The 23,517-nt window shown below is 40.9% G+C and overlaps 1 protein-coding gene across 2 annotated transcripts in view; it reads right to left on the bottom strand.

Moving 5' to 3' along the window:
• The window catches only part of DOCK11 (dedicator of cytokinesis 11), a 161,609-nt gene that overhangs the window by 102,449 nt on the left and 35,643 nt on the right, over positions 1–23,517 (bottom strand). For both annotated transcript variants that reach the window (XM_070365836.1, XM_070365837.1), the window contains exons 2-4: positions 1,964–2,080; positions 1,798–1,887; positions 1,061–1,143 (exon numbers count right to left, since the gene is read on the bottom strand). In XM_070365836.1, coding sequence (XP_070221937.1) covers positions 1,061–1,143; positions 1,798–1,887; positions 1,964–2,080 — 290 coding nt within the window. The remainder of the gene's footprint in view (positions 1–1,060; positions 1,144–1,797; positions 1,888–1,963; positions 2,081–23,517) is intronic.

Raw genomic sequence — 23,517 nt, 5'->3', positions numbered from 1 at the left:
GCCAAGACATAAGAAGGAGGAATTCTTTTCTCCTTTTCAAACTGAGATTCTCCCCTCTGGCATTACCTTCTGCAAAAGGACTCCCACGCGTGCAGCCAACAGCAAAGACGTAATAAGCCCACATTGCAAGGAATGCACGCCAGAGCTGTCGGTGGTGGGACCTTATCTTTCCCAGGCCAAAAAGCAACCCCATGTCATTCTGGCTCTTCCATCTGTTTGCTATATGATCCTGGACTGACCATCTTAGGACTCAGCTTTAAAGGACATTTTTAAGACTCAGTTTTCGTCTACGGGAACGTGCCTTGAAAGCTACCAAAGGCTACACCAAGTCTTATTCCTCCAAAACATCTCCCATGTGATATCCTGTGAGGTTAACAATCTTATGGATGAAAAGGGGAGGAAAGTAAGCATTCAAGTGACTGAGTGACTAGCCCAAGGTCACCCAGCTAGGAAGTGGTAGAAATAAGATTTGAACCCTGACAGTCTGGCTGTTGGGCCAGAGTGCTCACAGCAGCCTTTCAACTCAAATGAAACAAATGCACTTAAAAAAAAAGTATCTGCTTATTTATTGGGCTGCATCAGGTCTTAGTCGTGGCACATGAGCTTAGCTGCCTCATAGCATGTGGGGTCAAATTCCCCAACCAGGAATCTAACCCGTGTCCCCGGCATTTCAAGGCAGATTCTTAACCACTGGATCACCAAGAAAGTTTCAACAGATGTACTTTTGTCAGAGATGTCTGGGGCCATCAAACTGAGTCAAATGTCTTTTGGCTTTTTCATTGACAGCACTAGAAAATGCTCACATTATCCAGAATCAAAGAAGGATGATTTTACAGTCAATATACATGCACCAAAGCCAAGAAGTGAACACGTCCATTTCAGAAAAAATTTCAATAAGCAAAAATATCCAATTACCCAAAACACACTTACCAAACATACTGGTTGTTTGAGGTTTTGCTTTATTATCTGTGATAATTGAGAAGCTTCACAAGTGGTTTGAAAAAATGTAAAATGTTTAATAACTCGCCTCTTGAAAGTTTCTCTTAAATTCTAAACTTACCATGGCAGCATTCGAAAGTCTCCAGAGAAGTCTTCATACTTGTAGTTCACCACATGCCAATCTGTGCTATAGGTTTTAATACACTGAAAGAAAATAGGAATCTTTCATTTGAAATGTAGGAAAGGTACATGCACACTGTTTTTATGTCTGGTAATAAGCTGATGGGGCTTCCCTGGTGGCTCAGGGGTAAAAAATCTGCCTGCAATGCAGGAGACTGGGGTTCGATCCTTGGGTAGGGAAGATCCCCTGGAGGAGGGCATGGCAACCCACTCCAGTATTCTTTCCTGGAGAATTCCATGGACAGAAGAACCTGGTGGGCTACAGTCCATGAGGTCACAAAGAATTGGACATGACTGAAGCGACTAAGCAGCAGCAGCAGCAATAAGCTGACAGACTTTTAAAAATCATCTGGGGCATGCTAGTACTGAGATCTTCCTTTGGGGATTAACTGTGTCTTCCTAAACCAGTTGGTGGTAATAAATCCCAATTCACATGTTCTCTTGGACTCTCTGACTTCAAGTCCAAAGAGTATTCAAGTTTATAAGAAAAGACTAAGAATACAAGCTACTTGTAAAAGTATTTAAGCTGTATCCTCTATGTCACATCAAATAGACTTGTTATGTAGGTCAGTTAAATTCTAGTAATTTTGTTTTCCATTTCCACTGGAGTATTTTAATTACAGTATTTACTAAATGAATGAATAATGACTTTTCTTCTGTGGCCTCTGAGCCTCTTACCTCTTTGACAAACAAACTCTGGGCCCTCTTCTCACCATCTTCTGGCACAGTGGACTGGACTGTTCGGCGCTGACGACTGATCACGGAGATCTAGAAGACACAGAATATTCTCGCTATACGAACCAGCCTGAAAAATGCAATTTTGAAGAAGTACTAGTGGACTCACAGATATATCTTCCATTGGAAACATAAGCAGGTCTCGGAGCGGGTCGCTGTAAATCTGAGTTTTTCTTTGGGCGATAACGTTCTCATAGTCCAAGGGCTCAACAACTTTGGTCTTTTCCTTTATAAGAGACACAAAGAAAGTAATACTGTCAAACAGACTGAAGTTCTTTGTCATGTGTCCAAGATACATTATTTCACCAAAGGGATTACTGATAATCAGCACTTAAGGGAGACACTTTTATGAGAGAAACCATCTCTATAATTAGACACACACACCAAATACACACACACACACACACACACACACACACACACATCTCTCTGCTAAAGGCAAGAGCTCAGGAGAGACAGCCCTGTACTCTGCTTGTCCGTGTACCCCCCAACAATTTATTGAATTTAAGACAAAACAAAAAGTGGCCTATTTAGAAGCCTGTGAGTTGATAATGAGTATGCACTATTCACTGGGTAACTGAAAGGGAGGCAGTATCAACATTCCTATGCCCATTCGGTACCAGGCATGCTGTCCAAAGGATGCCTTAAGTTCTGCCATAGCCGGTGAAGGTATGGGTCCTGGAGATGCTTGATTCAGTGGACAGGGCATGAAAGGATGAGGTTCCGGGTGGCAAAGTCAAGGGTCCCTGTGGGACTTGCAGGTGACACAGCCATTGACAGTAGAGTCCAGCCGAGACCAAGGTTACAAGGGTTAGTGACTCTGAGAAATCCAGGCTGTGATTCTTTTAATAAGAGTGATAACAGCATTTACTAAGCCCTTTCTAGATGCCAGGCATCACACCAAGTGCTTTCTCTACAGTTTTTCATGTGAGACTCATAATAACCCAATGAAACAGGTTGAATCTTTGTCCCCACTTTACAGATGAGGAAATCCTGGACTCAAATCAGGTTAAGTAACTTGCCCACCTTTAGAGCTGGAATTTAAACCTGCATCTGACTCCAAAGCTCTGTTCTTTCTACTTCATGCAGCCTTCCGTTGCCTGAGAAATACAGAAAGATACTAAAGAGCAAGGTACTGAACTTGGAATAGGATCCCATCTCCTACCTTCAACAAACCTAAAAGATGCTAACAAAAACAGTATAGAGGTGCCTCAAGAAATTAATAACAGAACTACCATACGATCCAGCAATCCCAATTCTGGATATATATCTGAAGGAAAAGAAATCATTATCTCAAGTTCACTGCAACATTATTCACAATAACCAAAACACGGAAGCAACCTAGATTTCCATCAAGAGAGGAATGGAGTTTTTAACAACATAAAATAGATAGATAGACACACAGATAGAAAGGTTGTTCAGTCACAGAAAAGAAGGAATTCTGCTCCTTGAATAAATCTTGAAGGCATTATGCTAAGTGAAATAAGTCAGACAAATATTATGCAATATCACTTATATGGTAGAATCTAAAAAAAAGTAGAATGGTGGTTGCCAAGGGCAGGGGGATGAGGGAAAACGGGGGAGAACTTAGTCAAAGGGTACAAACTTTCAGTTATAAGTTAAGTTCTCAGGACCTAAAGTACAGCATGCTGACTACACTATATTGTATACTTGAAATTTGCTGACAGTAGATCTTAGACATTCTCTCACACACAAAAAAAGGTAATCATGTGAGGTGATAGATGTATTAATTAACTTGATTGTGGTAATCACTTCCCGATGATACATATATATTAAATCATCATGTTGAAGCTTTTAAACATATACTTTGATTTTTCAATTATATCTCAATAAGTCTGCTGGAACAAAAGATCTGAACAAAGATATACTTTATTTCAAGTCAAATTTGGATTTATTGACCCATGGGATTAAATTAAGCAGATTATCCGTATCATGTCTATAGATATGCATGTGAAATGAGTTGAAACAAAAGAAAAAAACTCTTATTGTGAACGCAGAGATTTTTCTGATAGGAAAATTTGACCCCCTTGTCCCACATCTACCATGTTTCATGGACCCAATGAAAGAACACTGTGAATGCAGCTTCCAGCCCTAACAATCAGTGTGATCCATTTCTCAGAGAAATATGAGAATAAAGTGAATAAAGCCCCATCAGAGAAGGCAAGACTTAGTGAAAAAAATTTCAAAGTCTTGCTTTTGGTGCCAACTATCTTCCCATACAGATTGCAAAAACAGTCCTCAAATTTCAATGTTTAACCTGTTGGATTAGCATCTATTAATCTCTCTGCATAGTAATTTCATAAGTACCTACTCCAAGTAACTTTGAAAAAGAAAAAATCCTCCTTTAGCTTTCTAACGTAGTTGTCAAATTAATATGCTAAAGGATACAGCAAAATGAACCACTTATTTACACGTGCAGTATATGCATTCTAAAAATGAAACTTGCAGTTCTCTGTGTGTTTTAAAGGCCACATATTCGTGTTACAGAAAACAAGGTTTCACTTTTCATAGAAAACCGATTCAACTAAGCATTCTGGGTCTTTGCTCCTATTTCTTTATCAGTGGTAGCTCGAATGCAGAAAAAGGTAGAGTGGTTATTCTGAGTCCCACAAATCTTCCCCTGAAAGAAGATCTAAGCCTGTGAATCAGGCTTCATCTTTTTAAGAGGAAAAAGAGAAGGACTAAGGGCTCCCTCCCATCAGCCAGCTGCCTCTGATCTGAATTTTTTTCTCCAGCCCTCTCCCAGGCATTAAAAGCCCAAACTGTCAGTGGCTACAGTAGGAGTCAGCCCCAAAGAACCCCATCCTACATTTCCCTTCCAGTAGGATTCAGTGTAACTCTGTTGGCATCAGAGACAATGAAAACCTTTGACTTTTAGAATTATCATGATTTAATAGCAGCTCTGCCTGGCAGTCTATGTATAATTTTTTAATTAATTTGCATTGGAGTACAGTTGCTTTACAATGCTGTGTTCATTTCTACTGTACAGCAAAGTGAATCAGGGGATTCATATACAATATATCCCCTTGCCTGGCAGTCTAGAACATAAAATGCTTATCTAACTTTCCTATTTGGCTTTATCATTTGATGATCAAACTTACAGGGTTACCCTAAATAAAGCTTCTATCATACACAAAAAGGGTCTTCCTCTCAGATTTGGGAACTGCCTTCCTGCCAGTTGGTACACTGATTGGCCTGAAAAGGTGCTTTCTCATAACGTAAGAACACTGTTATAATAAATGGTACTTTATAAACATCCAGCTCATAGCAAGCTCCCACTGTGTACTTCTCTAAATTCTGTAGCAGCATTAAGTAAAAGGCAAAAGCATTCATATAATCTGGAGAGAAGCAAGCATATGTTTCAGTCTTCTCTTCTTAAGTAGTGACAGGAAAACCGTCAGCCTAAATTTGGAACCTACTCAGTTTTCACCATGTAGGAGAAAAAAAAAAGGTTTGCCTTTCAAAGTTCATATTCACTGATTCCTGAGGGCTCTTGAAATAACTTGCTGGTTATATTATTAGGGGCTTGGGTGTTGTTTCACTCCAAAATGCCTTTGAAGTTTTAAGAAAATACTTTCAATATATATTCTACCTGTTTCTTAACCCAAACCTGTGAAATAGACAAGGAAAATACTATTGTTTCAAAGTTACACACGAAGAAACTGGTTGAGAGCCTTAAGATCAGCTGTGTATATCCAATGGTAGAATCTGGATTCAAATCCAGGTCTTCCAACTACTGATCCTTTTTCTGTTCTTAGTGTGCATCCATGCTCAGTCGCTCCAGTTGTGTCTGATTCTTTGCAACCCCATGGACTGTAGCCAGCCAGGCTCCTCTGTCCATGGGATTCTCCAGGTAAGAAAACTGGAGTGGGTTGCCATGTGCTTTTCAAGGGGATCTTCCCGACCCAGGGATCAAACCCAGATCTCCAGCGTTGAAGGTGGATTCTTTACCCACTGAGCCACCTGGGAAGCCCCTCTGTTCTTAGCAGTGTCTCCCAACTCAACTTACTCATGTAAAAAGTCTTCAAAAATTTTTGCCACAACTTCTGCACTATTATATACTCCATATTTTTCTTCAAATCTCTTTTCCATTGAAATGGATTTATTGAAACAGTAAACTTCGTATCAGTCCCCCAGAGGAAACTAAGTCAATATTTTCCTAATCCTTAGTAAAATAAAAATTTAAATGTCAATCTCTGTACTGTGGTTTGGGACACAGTACACTCTTCCAGACTTAGGACACTAGGACCAAATCTCAATAGACTTTCATGTATAAACCCTCAAATTGTGAAGAAGTGCACAATTCCACAAATGAAGATAACTTTCTGATTTCTAACATCGATTGAAATGACAGAGATTGAAAAAGGGAGCTCGTCAGTACAGATTCAGATACAGTCTGCTTCTTAGTACAGAGACAGGAAGGCACAAAGACGTATCCTCATTGGGAATCACCAACAGCATCAAACACTGAAGACTTGATGCTTTAGTGGTAGTCCCTGTATATCTACTGCACAGTGTGACTGATCATTCATCATCTCAACTTACGTATGTATCAATGTAAAACCAAGTTTGCAATCCTAAAATCATATGTAAATATGTATATGCAAGTATATCTTCAACCCTCCAACCACTCATGTATTTAAAAGGGAACAGGGACTTCCCTGGTGGTCGAGTGGCTAAGATACCACATTCCCAATGCAGGGGCCCAGGTTCCATCCCTGGTCAGAGAGCCAAATCCGACATGCCACAACTAAGACCTGGAGTAGCCAAATAAATAATAAACACGTAAAAGTAAAAGTGCACGTTACTAGCAAGCTGGCTTAGTACTGGGGTGGGTTGCCACTTCCTTCTCCAGGGGATCTTCCCAAACCAGGGATTGAACCCGGATCTCCCGCATTGGAGGCAGACACTTTAAACTCTGAGCCACCAGGGAAACCATATCATTGGAAACTGTATCATTTCAATTTCATTTTTAAAAAGTAATCATAATCATGTAATATTCTGTTAACAGTGCAAAATCAGCCTGCTGATTTAAATCATTACTTCTGTTTAGATATTACACCAAAGGTCATTCGTTCGCTGGTAAATTTTTGACTTTAGAAACTAGTTCTCCTTAAGAATGCTAAGAATGTCTCTTCTACAAGTCTGCAGTGAACACTGCTTGACAGAATCCCTTCTGTATCACACTGGGAGAGAGAGCAGAGCAGGCAGAAGGCTTAGCAGTGGGGCATGGAGCCAATTCAAAATCTCCCCCTGCCACCTCCTTCTCCACATTAAGTTTTGGTGCCAGAAGGAGAGCGGCAACAACTGGTTTAAGAAGGAGAATGATGGCGACCAAAAGTTAGAAGCTGATTTTCGCAGTATTGTGATCAGACTATGGTTTCAATGGCATCTGAACAGACTTATATTGAAAATAACAACCATCTTAGAAAAGAAGGAAGACACAAATAGAGGGGGTTACTCCATGCATCTCTCCTTCCCACCCGTTGCCCACTTCCCTCCCTTGGGAATGACTCCAGACACCCACTAAGAGATTTAGCTCCCCTTTTGTTTCAGACATTTGGAGCCAGGTTTGGAAGGCTTTCTCTACAGAGATCTCAAAATAACACTTTACGCTCAAAATGGCCCACTGGGGACATGCTGCTTCCAGCAATGCAGAAAAGAAAGTGGGTTGGGGGGCAGAGCACTCTTATCAAGTCCCTGCTAAGCTCCAGGCTTTGTGCTAGCCCTGGGTGGCTCAACTGGTAAAGAATCCGACTGCAATGAGGGAGGATCTGGGTTCGATCTCTGGGCTGGGAAGATACTCTGCAGAAGGGAAAAGCTACCCTAGTGAAGAGAAAAGCTACCCTCTTCAGTATTGTGGCCTGGAGAATTCCATGGGCTGTATAGTCTGTGGGGTCACAAAGAGTCAGACACGACTGAGCAACTTTCACTTTCACTTCACTTTGAGGAGCTCATGATCTACAGGGGGAGGTTGATAAAGCCAAGACAGCTGTGATCACAGAAACTGTTATACTTGATCACAAGTATAACACTTGATCTGTTTAACTTGATCACAGAAACTGTTATAATTTGAAGCCCCATTTGGCTTCCACACGTGTCAGACCCTTTGATATGACATTTTCTTCCAACAAAACGACTGCACAAGTGTTCTTGCACATTAAAGTGTGCGAGCCCATCTATTCACATGTATAGCAATCAGAAGAATTCCCCTATATGGCTACACATGGTCTCGGATCATTTCATCTTCTACTTTTGTTGATAAATTCTGTAAGGTTGGAGACTAGGTATCTGTCAAGAGTGGCGGGATGGTAGAGAGCAGCAAAATTTGAGCTGCAACTAGCAGAAATGACAAACGTCACCACTGTAGACTAGAGATTTCTAGAGGGGGACTCTACACAGCATGGCAACAAAGGAACATGACTGTGAGGAATTTTTCATAAGGTTCATGTCAAGAGTATCTGGCTTTATTATGCCCTTGTCTTTTGTCAATCATATGATTACCTTTCACCAGGTCATTTCTTTTCCTTTTTCCAAATAGGAACTCAAGTACCAAAAGAGCTTTGAATTAATATAAACTGGATGATGATGCTAGTGGAGGGAAGGCCATCTTTTCAGTTAGTACAACCGACTTGGCAAAATAGACATGAACATATTTTAATAAAGATTATTTTTCAGGACAGATCTTGGCACAGATACCCACTTACAAATCTCATTCAAGACACTGACCTTTCTTACAGCTAACAAACAGCTAAAGGGAAAATCATACTTTTCATGAGACCATGGGTAATGCTCATTCCTAATTTCTACCTTGGCTCTCACATTCTTCCTGTGAGAGTCCAACCTCCAACCTCTCTCATCCACAGCCCTTAACGTCTTTCCCAACTACTGTGGCATTTACTCACGTAGAGCTGTAATTGCATTGTGGGTACTTTGCATATTAGACTCCTTAGCAAGATCGTAAACACCTGGAGGAGAAAACAATGTCTGTACATTAGCTATCCCTTACACTGAGCATAATATACACTAAGTATTTTATATCTATTATCTCACTTAATTCCTGCAAAACCTCACAGGAGGTTCTTTTATTATGCCCATTTTACAGATGAGGAAACTGAGGCTCAGGCAGGTCCAATGCCACATATTAGCAGAGCTGGGATTCAAATCTATATCTATCTGATGGACTCCAGAACCAGTATTCCTAACCATAATACACACAAACAAATATAAAACATTTCCCCATCCTCGATCCTACCATGTTTAATTCCCTTGTACAGACTTAGCAATTTAGGATTTGCTGGCCCTGACTCAAACTACACTTTCTTTTTTTTTTTTTTTTTTACCAAAGTGAGATCTTGCCTTCTCATCGCCCTGATGATACTGAGCATGACTGGCTTATGGAACTTGTAATTGGATAAGAAGTTTTACATTTCTTAATTGTTGCTTCCAATTTAGCATTTGCCATCAGTGAGTAGGGATTAGCACCTCAGGTCTTTTACTTTGGGGCAGGAGTTGGCAGATTCAACTTCAAATGGGTAAGAATCAGATTACAAAAAAAACAACAGTAAGATGTTGTCAAGGGACCGTGTCTAATTCACCTCAGTATCCTCCATAGAACCTAGAAGAGAGTCGTGAGAACCACAAAGCCAGACAATAAAACAAAGAGACTGATCTTTTACACGTATGCTTTCCCAGCCCAAATGGCAGCACACAAGAAGAGAGGGACAGCTCATTGATTGCTAAGGCTTTCAGAATTCATTTTCAGATCTCAGTTTCAATTTGATTTTTGATTCTGAGAAATCAGCAAAATGAGATTCTAAAGGCATTTAAATCTGAGGAAAAAGAAAACTCATTTTTTTTTTTCCTCTTTAGAGTTTTCGCCTAGGGAGGAATTCTTTTTAAACGCCAAATTACTTTTCTAAGTCTATTTGGCTATTTATACAAACTCAAGAACTATTTTTTAAAACCTACAAAGAATTTATATATTTTTTAAAATCACAAAATAGACAAGTCTTGATATATCATCTATGATTAATTCAAACTCAGTTAACAAGTGTTTTCATTACAGGCAACTCAAATATTATGCAAGTAATATAGATTATCTACAGATGAAAAAATAAAATTTTGATGCACTCTATACCCCAAAACTTGATTTAAACGGATAATTATAAGTATACTCAATATGCTGGCTGACAGGTAGGAAACCTGATTTGAATCCAGTCACTCCCTTACTTTTTGTGTTTACTTTGTGCTAATTAGTATTTAAATGACTCAAAGATAGGACAAAAAGAGGTAAAAAGAAAGGCTTGAATAAATTGAGAGAATAGTGAAGTAGCTTTTTAAAACTAGAAGCACAGTTTGTATTCTTTAGCAAACCATTATTGACAAAAAGAAAAATGCAACCTGGTTATATGTAATGGCTTTCTTTCGGCTTGCTTTCTAGCCAACCAAAGAATTTAACATGTTCACATAGACATACAAAATTACTGCAGATAATTCATTCATGCAAGAAGAAATTAGACTATGTGTCCATCAAATAATTTAAAACCTGCCTCAGATCTTGGTTCCCACTCCAGTAATGACATAAAAGAAACCTTGTTGACTTTTTCTTGAATTTGACAAACACAACTATAACATACCTTGCATTCTTAAGCAGAACAAAATGTAAAATGCACTGATGTTCGACGGGTCTACGTATTGAGCCAGCTAGATTACTTACACTCCATGAAAACAGAAAAACCCAAAGGTCCTGTTTGTGTCATTTGAACACAACAGGACAAATCTATTTCATTAAAAAAGCTCTGTAACCTATAAATCAGCCACTCATCATTTTCCACACTGGATCCAACCACTGGTCTACCCATTCAATTAATTTGCTTCTGACAATGGAGTAAAGAAGACTGATGGGCCCCATTTTGAAAACCAACCTTTAAAGGAGCAAAGACACACCCTTCTACAAATACTTTCATTTTCCACAATCAGTCATATTGGATCTATCCATTAATCGAAATTCTGCCTTTTTTTCTCTTTTTGTGGGGAGGGGAAATCCGGGGGTGGACTTCGCTGGTGGCTCAGACGGTAAAGAATCTACTTGCAATGCAAGAGACTTGGGTTCAGTCCCTGGGTTGGAAAGATTTCCTGGAGAAGGAAATGGCAACCCACTCCAACATTCTTGCCTGGAGAATCCCTCAGAGAGAGGAACCTGGGAGACTACAGTCCATGGGGTCGCAAAGAGTTGGCATGATTGAGCGACTAACACTTTCACACTTTTATTCTCACACTTTCTGCCTTTTTTGAATATCCTCAGTTCATACCACTTCATAATACATTCTAAAGCTATATGAAATAAAGTGAGAGCTCCTTTGATTTTTCTTAAGTTTACCTCTTTAAAAAATCAGGAGATGCCCTACTTCTTGCTATATATAATTATTTCAGTATACGGTGACCTGAGCCATGTTTATCCTATCTACCCACTTGTGATTAAAGAGATAGACCTTCTTCCAGTAGGTTCTGCCTTTTGGTGATGTGAGGCAGGAGTCTATACATCATGCTGCTTATCATGCCCTGTATCTTATTGTCCTTCCTACGTCCTGGGAGGACTGTTCACAGTGTTTAGTCTACAGTCACTCCCACGCTGCTTTAGCAGAGAGTAATCAAGCTCAGAGCCTACTCTCAGGTTAGTAAGTTTCAGTGACCTCTCCAGCTCTTATCTATTCAGAAATTCATCTCTCACTTTCCTGTCCACATTTTCCAGCATCCTTCGGGTAATCACCCCTTGGCTCCTCAGCATTTTTACACATCTTCCTCTAAACAAACAAACAAAAAAATGCCTATCTGTAATCCTTGTTTCTTTCTTTAAGCCAATTTCCTCCTAACCAGTCTCACTTCCTTATACCTAAAAAGACCCCCCCACTATTTAGGAAGAGGAGTTCCCAGGACAGCAACCATGGCGGCCCTCACTAGAATGGTTAGGTGTCAGTGTGTGAGGAGCCCACGCTTCAGCCAGAGTCCACTGATAGGCCTGGTACAAAAGTGAAGTTTGCTGCCCTGTCACTCCCTGACGGCTCTTTTGGAGCTCTTACAGAAACACAAAACACACAGCTTAGTTCTGACGGTCCCTGAGCATCCACCCTGTGCCAGACAGTGGGCTACAGAGCTGAGAAAACAAAGATGGGCAAGATGTGGGTGCTGCCCTTCAGGAATTCACGAGCTTCAGAGGGAAGACAGACCTCCTCAATAGACAGTTAAAATTCGACGGGATAAGGGGATATGGAGAAGGCTGTGGGAATGCAGATTCATTCCATGGGTGAAGGAGGCTCAGAGAAGACGTCACATGTGTGCTGAGCCTTGAAGGCCTGAATAAAACTGCCCGTGGCAGGCCAGGTGGAGACAGGTATGGCAGGCAAACACGAAAGCAGAAGTAATAGAAGAGGATGCGAATTGATGTGTTCAAGGGGTCTGGGGACACACAGAATAAGGAGAAATGGTCGAGATGAGCTGGAAAGGCATGATTACAGAGGACCACAGATGCCAAGGCCATGAGATTGGACTGCTTCATAGTATAGGCCATGGGGAGCCAGCAGAGGTTTCTAAGCAGGGGAATGACATGAACAGATGTTTTACTCATATTTATGCACGGAAAGCCAGGAGGTCAGCGCTAATGGAAATTAATCCATAAAATGACAGCATAGGCTGAAAATTTGCCCCATTGTCTACTTTTTCCAGGAGCAATACACAGAATTATGGAAAACTACTCATTACAGTTGCATACAAAACTACTGAGGAAAATAAAGTCAGGGTTCTGTTTCTGTGAGGAGCTTTTCTTTCAGAGAAAGAAATGCTTGCTTATATCTTCCTTGTGTGACAGAGATTAATTTGCCTGAGCATTTTATTTTGAAAATATCAACTGCCAATTTGCACTTCATGTGTTTCCCACACCTTTTCAATGGCTAATTTGATTCAAAATGCTTAAATTTTCAGTGAAACGTAAGGTGGATCACAATATTTCTTTGTTTAAACCCCTTTAAGGGGTCAACACAGCCTGCAGAGTTGGTGATTTGCAAAGCAGAGAAAAATGTTGGGGTAAACAATGGGAAGGACTGAATAAAAATGTCCTATGTTTTCCTTGAGAAATACAGAATATATTAATATAATCAGCAATAAGTTTTTTTAATTAAAAAACAAAACCATAGCCTACAGAAAAAGGTTGGCTCTGGTTAGTAAGGCTTATAAGATCTGGCCTCCACTCCCAGCCTCTGACCCCACCCTCTAATCCACACCCGCCTACCCTGTGGGCAGAGCTCCTAAGAGCCGTGTTATCCACCTTTGCTGCTCCTCTGCCAGTTCTCCCCGCAACCCCACCGCAAGACTTCATGAAGCTGCCCATCTTTCTAGGTACAAATGGCCACTCCCTCCTACCCAGTGCTACCCACCTCCTCAAACCCAGAGGTAGGACCTGTACCTCCTTCCCCATCTTAGTCCCATGATGAAGTGCTATGGTGCCCATTTCCTTTTCCACCTCTCCCCTCACTAGAATGAAAGCTCTGTGACTCAAGGGTCTTTGTCTTATTCTTGGCTCTATCCTCATCACCCTCAAATTATTATCTTAAATGACTGAACGAACAAAGTATGAAACCACTGTGATTATCTTTCTAATCTCAACATTGATATTTTCTGGACTTCCCTGGTGGTCCATAGGATAAGAGTCCACCTGCTAATGCAGGGAACACGGGTTTGATCCCTGGCCCAGGTAGATTCCACATGTGGGGCAACTAAGCCTGTGTGTCCCACAGCAACTAAGCCCAGGTGCCCTAGAGCCTGTGCTCCACCACAACTAGGGAAAGCCCGCAGGCAGCAACAAAGAGACTCAGTGCAACCAAAAAGAAAATAAAACGATTTTCTGCCTCTTCCAATCTTTCAAGAGGATTCAAATCTACCAAATGCTCACTGAAAAACACACATTTGAGTAGCCGTCCAAAGCAGCCAGACTACTGAGCACTTTAATAACATGAATCATCACTCATTCTTTTTTGACAAAGTCACAACATCATATATGAAGTTTTCATAGAATCAGACACCTGCATGAAGAAACGTAAAGTGTCAGGGGGTAGAAAATCGTGCTGGTTGGACATGTGAATTAGACTTGAGAGAAAGTTGATGACTCCAGAAAAACTCTTTTTGTGCTTGTAACAGTTCTCCCATTGCCAAACTTCCTCCTGAGCAACCTCTCTCTCTCCCCATCCCTCCCCTCCCTTCAGCTCACATTTTCTCGGTGTGCTGAAGGTGCCTACAGGTACATTTTCTGGCTGCCTTCCCTAAAAGTAACTGAAAGTGCAATTCATCACACATGCAAAGAACCACTAGCAAGAAGCACCCCCATTTTGTGATGCTCATCTGACGCAATGACACTGTGAGACTCCAGACTCAGCACAACCCTCCCTCTACAAGCCTCTACCTATAACATGTGGCTGGACCACTGTCATAATGATCGAACTCTCTTTCCTAGAAAAGAATCTCCCCATGTTGTCCCCAGGACCATCTCCAACTAGGCTAACATCCCCCTTGCCAAGTCTCTCCATATGACAGCACATTCCTATCCTGTGTTCATTTTCATTTCAACCTGGACCCCCTGGTCAATAGCACTCTCATTAGTCCTTTGTCATTCGGAACCACATCCATGGCCACTCCCCAGCACTACATCAAACCCCTCCTTGCTTGTCTTTACTGCCACAGGAAAAAATCCTAACTGGGTGCTCAGGGCCTTCACTTACAGGGATAACAAATCCTTGGCTCAGCTGGGCTCTCAGTCTCCTCGAGGATTTTACTTACTCCTTGTCAGCACACCATGACCTAAAGAATCTGCAGTCCCCACTGGCACTGACAAAATTCATATAACCCTATATCTTTCCTGATTGATTTAGCAGTCAACTCCTTTCTGGGTGCCACTTTCTCCACTCCTAATTTGCTTCCTAATCTGGAGTCTCTAAATGATCCTTGGATGGGCTACATGGGATCTATGAAAGTCTGAAATTATATGAAAAATGTATGAACATCTTTATAGGAAAAGGACCCAGAGCTTTCCCTACCTCAAAGCAGTGTGTGATCCAAGAAAGGCTAAGATCTACTGCCTTACTAACTGCGTATAAACAGGTCACACTTTTTTATATAAGATTTATTGATTTTGTGTAATTATAAAGCAATACATGGGACTTTCCTAGTGGTCAGTGTTGAAAAACGTGCCTGGCAATGCAGGGAACACAGGTTTAATCCCTGGTGGGAGAAGATTCCACATACCATGGGGCAACTAAGCCCGTGCACCACAAGTACTGAGCCTGAGCTCTAGAGCCCACGAGCTACAACTACCGAAGCTCACACATCCTAGAGCCCATGTTCCGCAATGAGAGGCCATCAAAATGAAGAACCAGCACAGCCAAAAATAAATACTGATTTTAAAAATGTTTAATTAAAGCAATATATATTCATTAAAGGATCTTTAATCTAAAGAAGATCTTTAATGTAAAGAAGAAAATAAAAGTTACTTAGAATTCCATCATTCAAAGAGGACCGCTATGAGTGACCATTTTGATGTTCCTCTATCTCTTTTCTATTTTCTCTCCTTTTAAACTGGATTCATACTATTGATTTCTGATAGTTACAGTGTTCCAAATAACATAAAAAACTTCAGAGTACAAGGAATTTGGGACTAGTGTTCAAAAATTCCTTTGATTTTCAAGTGCACCCACCAACAAAATTTCTTGAGCACTGCTATGTGTATGACATACCACTCCAAAAGTCAAGAGGTAAATAAAGCCTTATCCAAGTTTTCACACAAAGTGTTTAAAAATTCTAGGGATTTCAACAATCTGTGTAAAGCTCCAGCCTAAGAAAAAGAACATTTTAGTTTACAATGACTGGACCTATATCAACCAGAAAAAAGGGGAGGCAGGTGGCAACAATGACTTAATCATAGACTTGAAAGAATGCAATTAAAACCACCAGAAGTCAGGTTTTTAAAAAAATGGTTTTCCTTTACTACCAAAACATTTTTCTTTTATCACCTAATGATAAAAAAAAAAACAGGTGATTAAAAAAACACATGAGATGGGACTATAGAGTAAAGGCCCAGGTCATCTCACATGACTCATAAACTCATTCTGAGGAAAATTCCCTGTGTTTTGAGCAATGACATTAGGAAATAATTGTGTGGCTTCCTATGGCGACTGTTCAAAGGACAGCACTTGTGTGCTTGTGGAATTCCGCTGTGTTGAAAGAGGATGATCAGTGTAATTACTTCACTGCCACTGCTTACATATTTCACAATCAAGATAATTCTGGAAAAACAGGATTATTGCTTCTTTGCTTTAAATACATATAGGCAGAGGACAAGCCAACTGAAAGATTTCTTATCTCAAGTCCACTCCCTCCAATACAATTTTCAACTTACATTTAAGTATTATTCCATTTTCCAGCAGGAAAGCAAGTAAGTCTCTTTGCACAATTCAAGGCTGAACCCAGTGAAATTCTCTAGAACTTTCTCTCTGTCACCCCATACCATGCTAAACCATTGAGCCTTTTCCTCATTCCTCTGACCATTGGAAGTCTCTCTGAGGGAGTGATCCAGGCCTGACCCCATCAGAGTTTGCCAGAATATACTGGAATTGACTGGAGAAGGCACAGCCTCTGGTCAGGTCAAAGGCTCAGCCTTGCTTTCTTGTCAACACCACAACGTGACCGCAGCTTCTTGCAGGCTCTAAGTGAGGTAGTCACGCGGCAAGCAGACAGAGGCAGCCCCACTGCAATGCCTCAGCATCTTTTTCTTCTTCAGGGCCAGGGCCCCTTTCAGAAGACCCTGGAGCAGCCAGTGGACAGGATGGTTGAGAGTGGATGCGAGAGTTAAGAGCCCTTTTTAGGTCACCACAGATCACTGAGCAGTGATAAAGAACCCAACTGCCAATGCAAGAGACATAAGAGACACAGGTTCAATTCCTTGGTCAGGAAGACCCCCTGGAGGAGGGCATACCAACCCACTCCAGTATGCTTGCCTGGAGAATCCCATGGACAGAGGAGCCTGGTGGGCTACAGTCCACAGGGTCATAAAGAGTCGGACACAACTGAAGCAACTTAGCTAGCTAGCTAGCTAGTAAAAGTCGCTTAGTCATGTCCAATTCTTTGCAACCCCATGGACTGTATCAGCTCAGTTTAACTAGCTAGCTAGAGCACTGAGCAAAGTGAAGTGACTCAGTCGTGTCCGACTCTTGTGACCCCATGGACTGTAGCCATCAGGTTTCTCTGTCCATGGGACTTCCCAGGCAAGAATAGTGGAGTGGGTTGCCATTTCCTTCTCCAGGAGATTTTCCCGACCCAGGGATTGAACCTGGGTCTCCTGCATTGTAGGCAGACGCTTTACCATCCACCACCAGGGAAGTCCTACGGAGCAAAAGGAAATCCAAAAAAAGAGGCAATATATGTATACATACAGCTGATTCACTCTGCTAAACAGTAGAAACTAACACAACATTGTAAAGCAACTATACTTGAATACAAATCAGTAATTTACAAACTCTTGGACTTTCCTAGTGGACCAGTGGTTAAGAATCTGCCCGCCAATGCAGGGGGCACAGTTCCAATCCCTGGTCCAGGAAGAGCCCACATGCTTGGAGCAACTAAGCCCATGCACCACAAGTACTGAAGCCTGTGTGCCCTAGAGCTTGTGCTCCAACAATAAGAGAAGCCACCGCAATGAGAAGTCCTCGCCCTGCAACTAGAGAGTAGACCAAACTCACGGCAACTGGAGAAAAGTCTGCACGCAGCAAAGAAGACCCAGCACAACCAAAAAATAAAGAAAAGAAAATTGCTAAAACATCTCCTCTACTTGTACAAGACATGAACCTTATCTACTCAGCCTTGTGGCACTGGGAGCTCACTGTGGGCAGATTCTCATTCTTTTTCACCTTCATGTTCCTAGTGCTTTGCACAGTAGAGGAGGCACAAAATAAGTGTCTGGTATCAGCTGATTGAGTCAAGTATATGAAACCAGAAATGATCTAAAGACTTTTCCTGTTGTAATATTCTATAAACTGTAAGCAGGCATCCTTCTGTAGGCAAGAAAAAGTTTTCAGAAGGTTTTTTCAATAAAAACTTTGCAAAGAATTTATTCTATCTATATTTCAAATTGCTATAATATTTCCTATAAATAAAATATCACCTTAAAACGATCAAAAAAAAAAAAACCAAAAAACAGAGCCCTCAGATTCTCTTAGAATGCCACAATCAACATATGAGGGACTTGAGTCCATTCTCCAGGGCTCAGTGTGTCGCACAGAAAGACCAAAGACTTTAAAGCCTTTTTATAGACTTTTCATTGTACTACAGCTGGAAAGTAAGACCTGCTGACCCATTAGGTCCCCACGATGTGCTCAACAGCTTTGCAACTCGACACCGACTTATTTCTTTTCTGTTTGGGGATTGTCTAAGGTGCTGAAATTTCATGGGGGAATAAGTAGGTGCTACTGTACTACCTATACCAGAAGCAGTAGAAAGTCACGGTCATTTTACTGACAAGAGAGTAGTTAAAAGTAAAAATGGTCAGACTTTCCTGGTGGTCCAGTGGTTAAGAATCCACCTGCCAATGCAGGGGACACTGGTTTGATCCCTGGTCCTTGAAGATCCCAGTGCCTCAGAGCAACTAGGCCTGTGTGCCACAATTTCTGAAGCCCACGCTCCAAAGCCCATGCTCCACAACAAGAGAAGCCACCACAATGAGAAGCCCATGCATCGCAACTAAAGAAGAGCCCCTGCTCACTACAACTAGAGAAAGTCCCCTACCCACAACAAAGATGCAGCCAAAAAAAAACAACAACTGTATTTTTAAAAAGTAAACACGGTCAAACGAAACCATTAAAGATTTTGGTATTCTGAATGACAAGATTATGGATGAATTTTTCTTCTTTTTTCTGTTTTCCCCCCAATTTTTCTAGCACAAACATGTATTGCTATTATAATCCAAAAACATAAAATTAACTTTATTAGCTTTTTATTATGGTAAAATATACATAAAATTTACCATTCTGACAATATTAAGTGTACACTTCACTGGCATTCAGTACATTTACATTGTTCTGCAACCACCACCATTATCCATGTCCAATTTTTTTCATCATCCAAAACAGAAACTCTGTAGTCATTAAACCCTAACTCCCCCTTCAACCCAACCACTGGGAACCTCTGATCTATTTTTGCCTCTATGAATTTGCTTATTTTAGGTATGTCATACAAGTAGAATCATATATAACTGGCCTTTTGTGTCTGGCTGATTTCACTTCACTCAGTTCAGTTCAGTCGCTCAGTCGTGTCCGACTCTTTGCAACCCCATGTACCGCAGCACACCAGGCCTCCCTGTCCATCACCAACTCCCGGAGTCCACCCAAACCCATGTACATCACGTCAGTGATGCCATCCAGCCATCTCAGCCTCTGTCATCCCCTTCTCCTCCTACACTCAATCTTTCCCAGCATCAGGGTCTTTTCAAATGAGTCAGCTCTTCGCATGAGGTGGCCAAAGTATTGGAGTTTCAGTGTCAACATCAGTCCTTCCAATGAACACCAAGGACTGATCTCCTTCACAATGGACTGGATGGATCTCCTTGAAGTCCAAGGGACTCTCAAGAGTCTTCTCCAACACCACACTTCAAAAGCATCAATTCTTTGGCACTCAGCTTTCTTTATAGTCCAACTCTCACATCCATACATGACTACTGGAAAAACCATAGCCTTAACTAGAAGGACCTTTGTTGGCAAAGTAATGTCTCTGCTTTTTAATATGCTGCCTAGGTTGGTCATAACTTTCCTTATAAGGAGTAAGCATCTTTTAATTTCATGGCTGCAATCACCATCTGCAGTGATTTTGGAGCCCAGAAAAATAAAGCCAGCCACTGTTTCCACTATTTCCCCATCTATTTGCCATGAAGTGATAGGACCAGATGCCATGATCTTAGTTACCATGATATTAATATTTTCAAGGTTCATCCATATTACAGCATGTGTCAGAATTTCATTCCTTTTAAAGGCTGAATATGATTTCACTGTACGTATGTAGAATGCTTTGTTTATGATGGACATTTGGGTTGTTTCCACCTTTTGCCTATGGTGAATAACAGGATATGAACACTGATAGGATGTGTTGATAGGAACACTGGTGTACGAGTATCTGTATGAACCCCTGCTTTTTCTTTGGGGTTCACAATCTAGAAGTTGGATTGCTGGATAATACAGTTGTTAGAAGAAGCAGAGTGACTGAAACTACCCACCCTGGCCAGGCACCATAGTAACCATTTACATGATCTTTTTTATGACAGGAGGTCCTGGTAAGGAACACAGAACTAATAGGCCACCACCAATCAGAAGAGTTCAGGAAAGGTCAAAAGGAAACACCACACATCCGACCACCTCCCAGAATCCTTCTCACTGGCATCCATCTTGGCTGAACAAGGCATGGACTTAGAGTCCACAAGGAAGGACTCTGAGTCAAAATGATTGGCTAAAGATGACCCAGAAACTAATCCCATCACTATAAAACCCAAGACTGTGAGCCATGTGGCAGGGCAGTTCTCCTCGCTTCCCTTCCCTACTGCTCTCCACCTGGGCGCCCTTCCCAATAAAATCTCTTGCTCTGTCAGCACATGTGTCTCCTTGGACAATTCACTTCTGAGTGTTAGACAAGAGTCCAGTTTGGGGCCCGTAATGCCTAGATGTCTGCAGGTGGCAGGAGACGTCTGTAAGGCCACCCCTTTTGCAACAAATGGTGACTCTGGCAGGACTCTTCATTGACCATTCAGGGTACTCAGAGACCAGCTTGCCTACCAATGGACCAGACCCACCGGCTGCAATTGGGACCCTTTTGTCCCTGGTCTCCTCCTGACTAGGACAACTGGCCAGAGTGCCCTGACCCAGTAAGGAACAAGAGACTTTATTGACCTCTCTCCCCTTCTCTGTCCTTAACCCTTCCTATTCTACCCCCTTTGTCTTGTCCCCCAGTCCTAGATGCAGGAATTGGCCAAAGGGACTCAGCCTGAGCTGGGGATTGGAGACTGATCACCTCCTCTTGGCAGAGAACTCGAATTCTGGTTCTGTTCTGGTATGGTTTCTGGTAAGGTCAAGTTCCAGTCCTCCTTTCTCTGAAGGCCCAGGGTAAAGTCCCGTAATGCCTAGATGTCTGCAGGTGGCAGGAGACGTCTGTAAGGCCACCCCTTTTGCCCTCCTCTCCCGCCTCCTCCCCCTTCTTCTTTCAACCTGGCTTCCTTTCCTCCCTTTGAAATGTTTGAAGACCGAGAAATTTTCATTTACTCTGTTAGTACTTGGATCTGGAGTTCTATGTCTCTATAGGAGGTTTTCTGAGAGACTGTAATCTTATATTTAAGTGTCTGATGAGGACTGCCATATCTGTGTGTATATGTTTTATATTCTGTGTTCTGTGTTATGATTTGTGATGGCCATTTTGCTTTGTCTGGCCACCATTTGGTTTAGACCTGCCGCCATTTTGTTAGAACTTGATTTTCTTTCCCTGTACCTTGAGACCAGGGCTCTCAGGAACACTTATCTAGACCATCTCTAACTCCTGAGACTGAGGAAAAATGGGAAAAAGCCTTTAAAAGTTTTATTTATTCCAACTGTTATCTATAAACTTGTAAATTTTATACTGTACTATCTAATTCATGACTAAGCTTAGAAAATGAAGCTAGATCTTGTGTTGTGTCTGTCTGAATATGTCTCGGTATGTCTTTGTCTCTGGATAATATTTTTTGAGATTAATTTGTAAATGAGCTGTATTTAATTGGCTTAAAGAAAAGTAAGCATTTACAAATCAAATAATTCTAAAAAAATACATTCCAAGTTCAAGTGAACTGGGAAATATTCAGTATTAAATACCTGATATTAATGTTTGTTGATCTATCTAATACAGACATGTCTTAGAGTAATTTACATTAAGTACAATATTTCCATTGTACCCTGGTATAATATGTTAAATATTATCATATCTGTTACAAGTTTGTCAACAAGGAAATTACCTCCAGTGAAGAAACTTCTAAAAAAATGTAAATGAGAAGTGAGCCATAGATAAACTCTACTAAGAATAATTATGCTTTCGGGGAATATCTGTCTAAAATAGTCTCTCCAGATTGGGATAACTTAAATTTCTAAGGGTTGTGCTAAACTAAGTGTTGGAAGTCTATTGAATAGTTAGGTCATTTCCAAATAAAATAAGATTTTGAAACATTTACTACTAAACACTGATTTCCTTTTACAGAGAAACTAAAGAGATTTGGGACTATAAATGAATAATGTTTGGTGCCATCCTAAAATGTTCTAAGAAAGCAAAGGTTTTAGAAATTATCACTGGTATTTATGCTCAGGAATCTATAAAATGCTAATATAAAAGTTAGTTCCTGGTTGCTAAAGGAAAGAAGTGTGTTTTCAGTAAAAAAATAAAAAAAAAGTATAAAAAAATACTGAAAAGAGTCATACATGATCAGTATTTTCTAAAATTGGATTACAGTTAGTTAGATAAATGGATTTTGTTAGGACTGACACAGCCATAGGAAAACTGGTTAGAGCCAACTAACTTTCACAAGTTAACTTTCACAAGACCCTGAGCCTCGGTATATACGCCCATTGTGACATATCAACAAGCAAAATGATACACCCATCAGCACTGATTCTAAACCCTTTTAATTGATCTTTTTGATAAAACTTCCTAAATCAAATTCTGTTAAAGTTCCTTTGACCTCTAGCTCACTTTGGGGTACTTCAGAGGGCCCCTGAAACATCCCAAAGAGAAATATTAAACTAATTGTGTTTATTTGGTTGGTTAAATTACATGAAAAATATTATCAAATGAGTAATAAATCCGCTCACGTTATAGTATATGGTAAATATTACTAATATAGGTACCCTAGAAATTATATGGAGTTCTTAACATTCTAATATGTCCTGGTATTCTAATAGAAAACCTAAACAAAGGTCCGTCTAGTGAAGGCTATGGTTTTTCCAGTGGTCATGTATGGATGTGAGAGTTGGACTGTGCAGAAAGCTGAGGGCCGAAGAATTGATGCTTTTGAACTGTGGTGTTGGGAAAGACTCTTGAGAGTCCCTTGGACTGCAAGGAGATCCAACCAGTCCATTCTGAAGGAGATCAGTCCTGGGTGTTCTTTGGAAGGAATGATGCTAAAGCTGAAACTCCAGTACTTTGGCCACCTCATGCAAAGAGCTGACTCATTGGAAAAGACCCTGATGCTGGGAGAGATTGGGGGCAGGAGGAGAAGGGGATGACAGAGGATAAGATGGCTGGATGGCATCACCAACTCGATGGATGTGTTGGCAAAGTAATATCTCTGCTTCTCAATAGGCTATCTAGGTTGGTCATAAAGTTCCTTCCAAGGAGTAAGCATCTTTTAATTCCATGGCACAGTCAACATCTGCACTGATTTTGGAGCCCAGAAAAATAAAGTCTGACACTGTTTCCACTGTTTCCTCATCTATGTCCCATGAAGTGATGGGACCAGATACCATGATCTTTGTTTTCTGAATGCTGAGCTTTAAGCCAACTTTTTCACTCTCCTCTTTCCCTTTCATCAAGAGGCTTTTTAGT

This window comes from Bos mutus, chromosome X (assembly GCF_027580195.1).
Source record: "Bos mutus isolate GX-2022 chromosome X, NWIPB_WYAK_1.1, whole genome shotgun sequence".
Lineage (NCBI taxonomy): Eukaryota > Metazoa > Chordata > Mammalia > Artiodactyla > Bovidae > Bos > Bos mutus.
The sequence above is the reverse complement of the archived record's forward strand: the minus strand, read 5'-3'. Positions and strand labels throughout refer to the sequence as shown.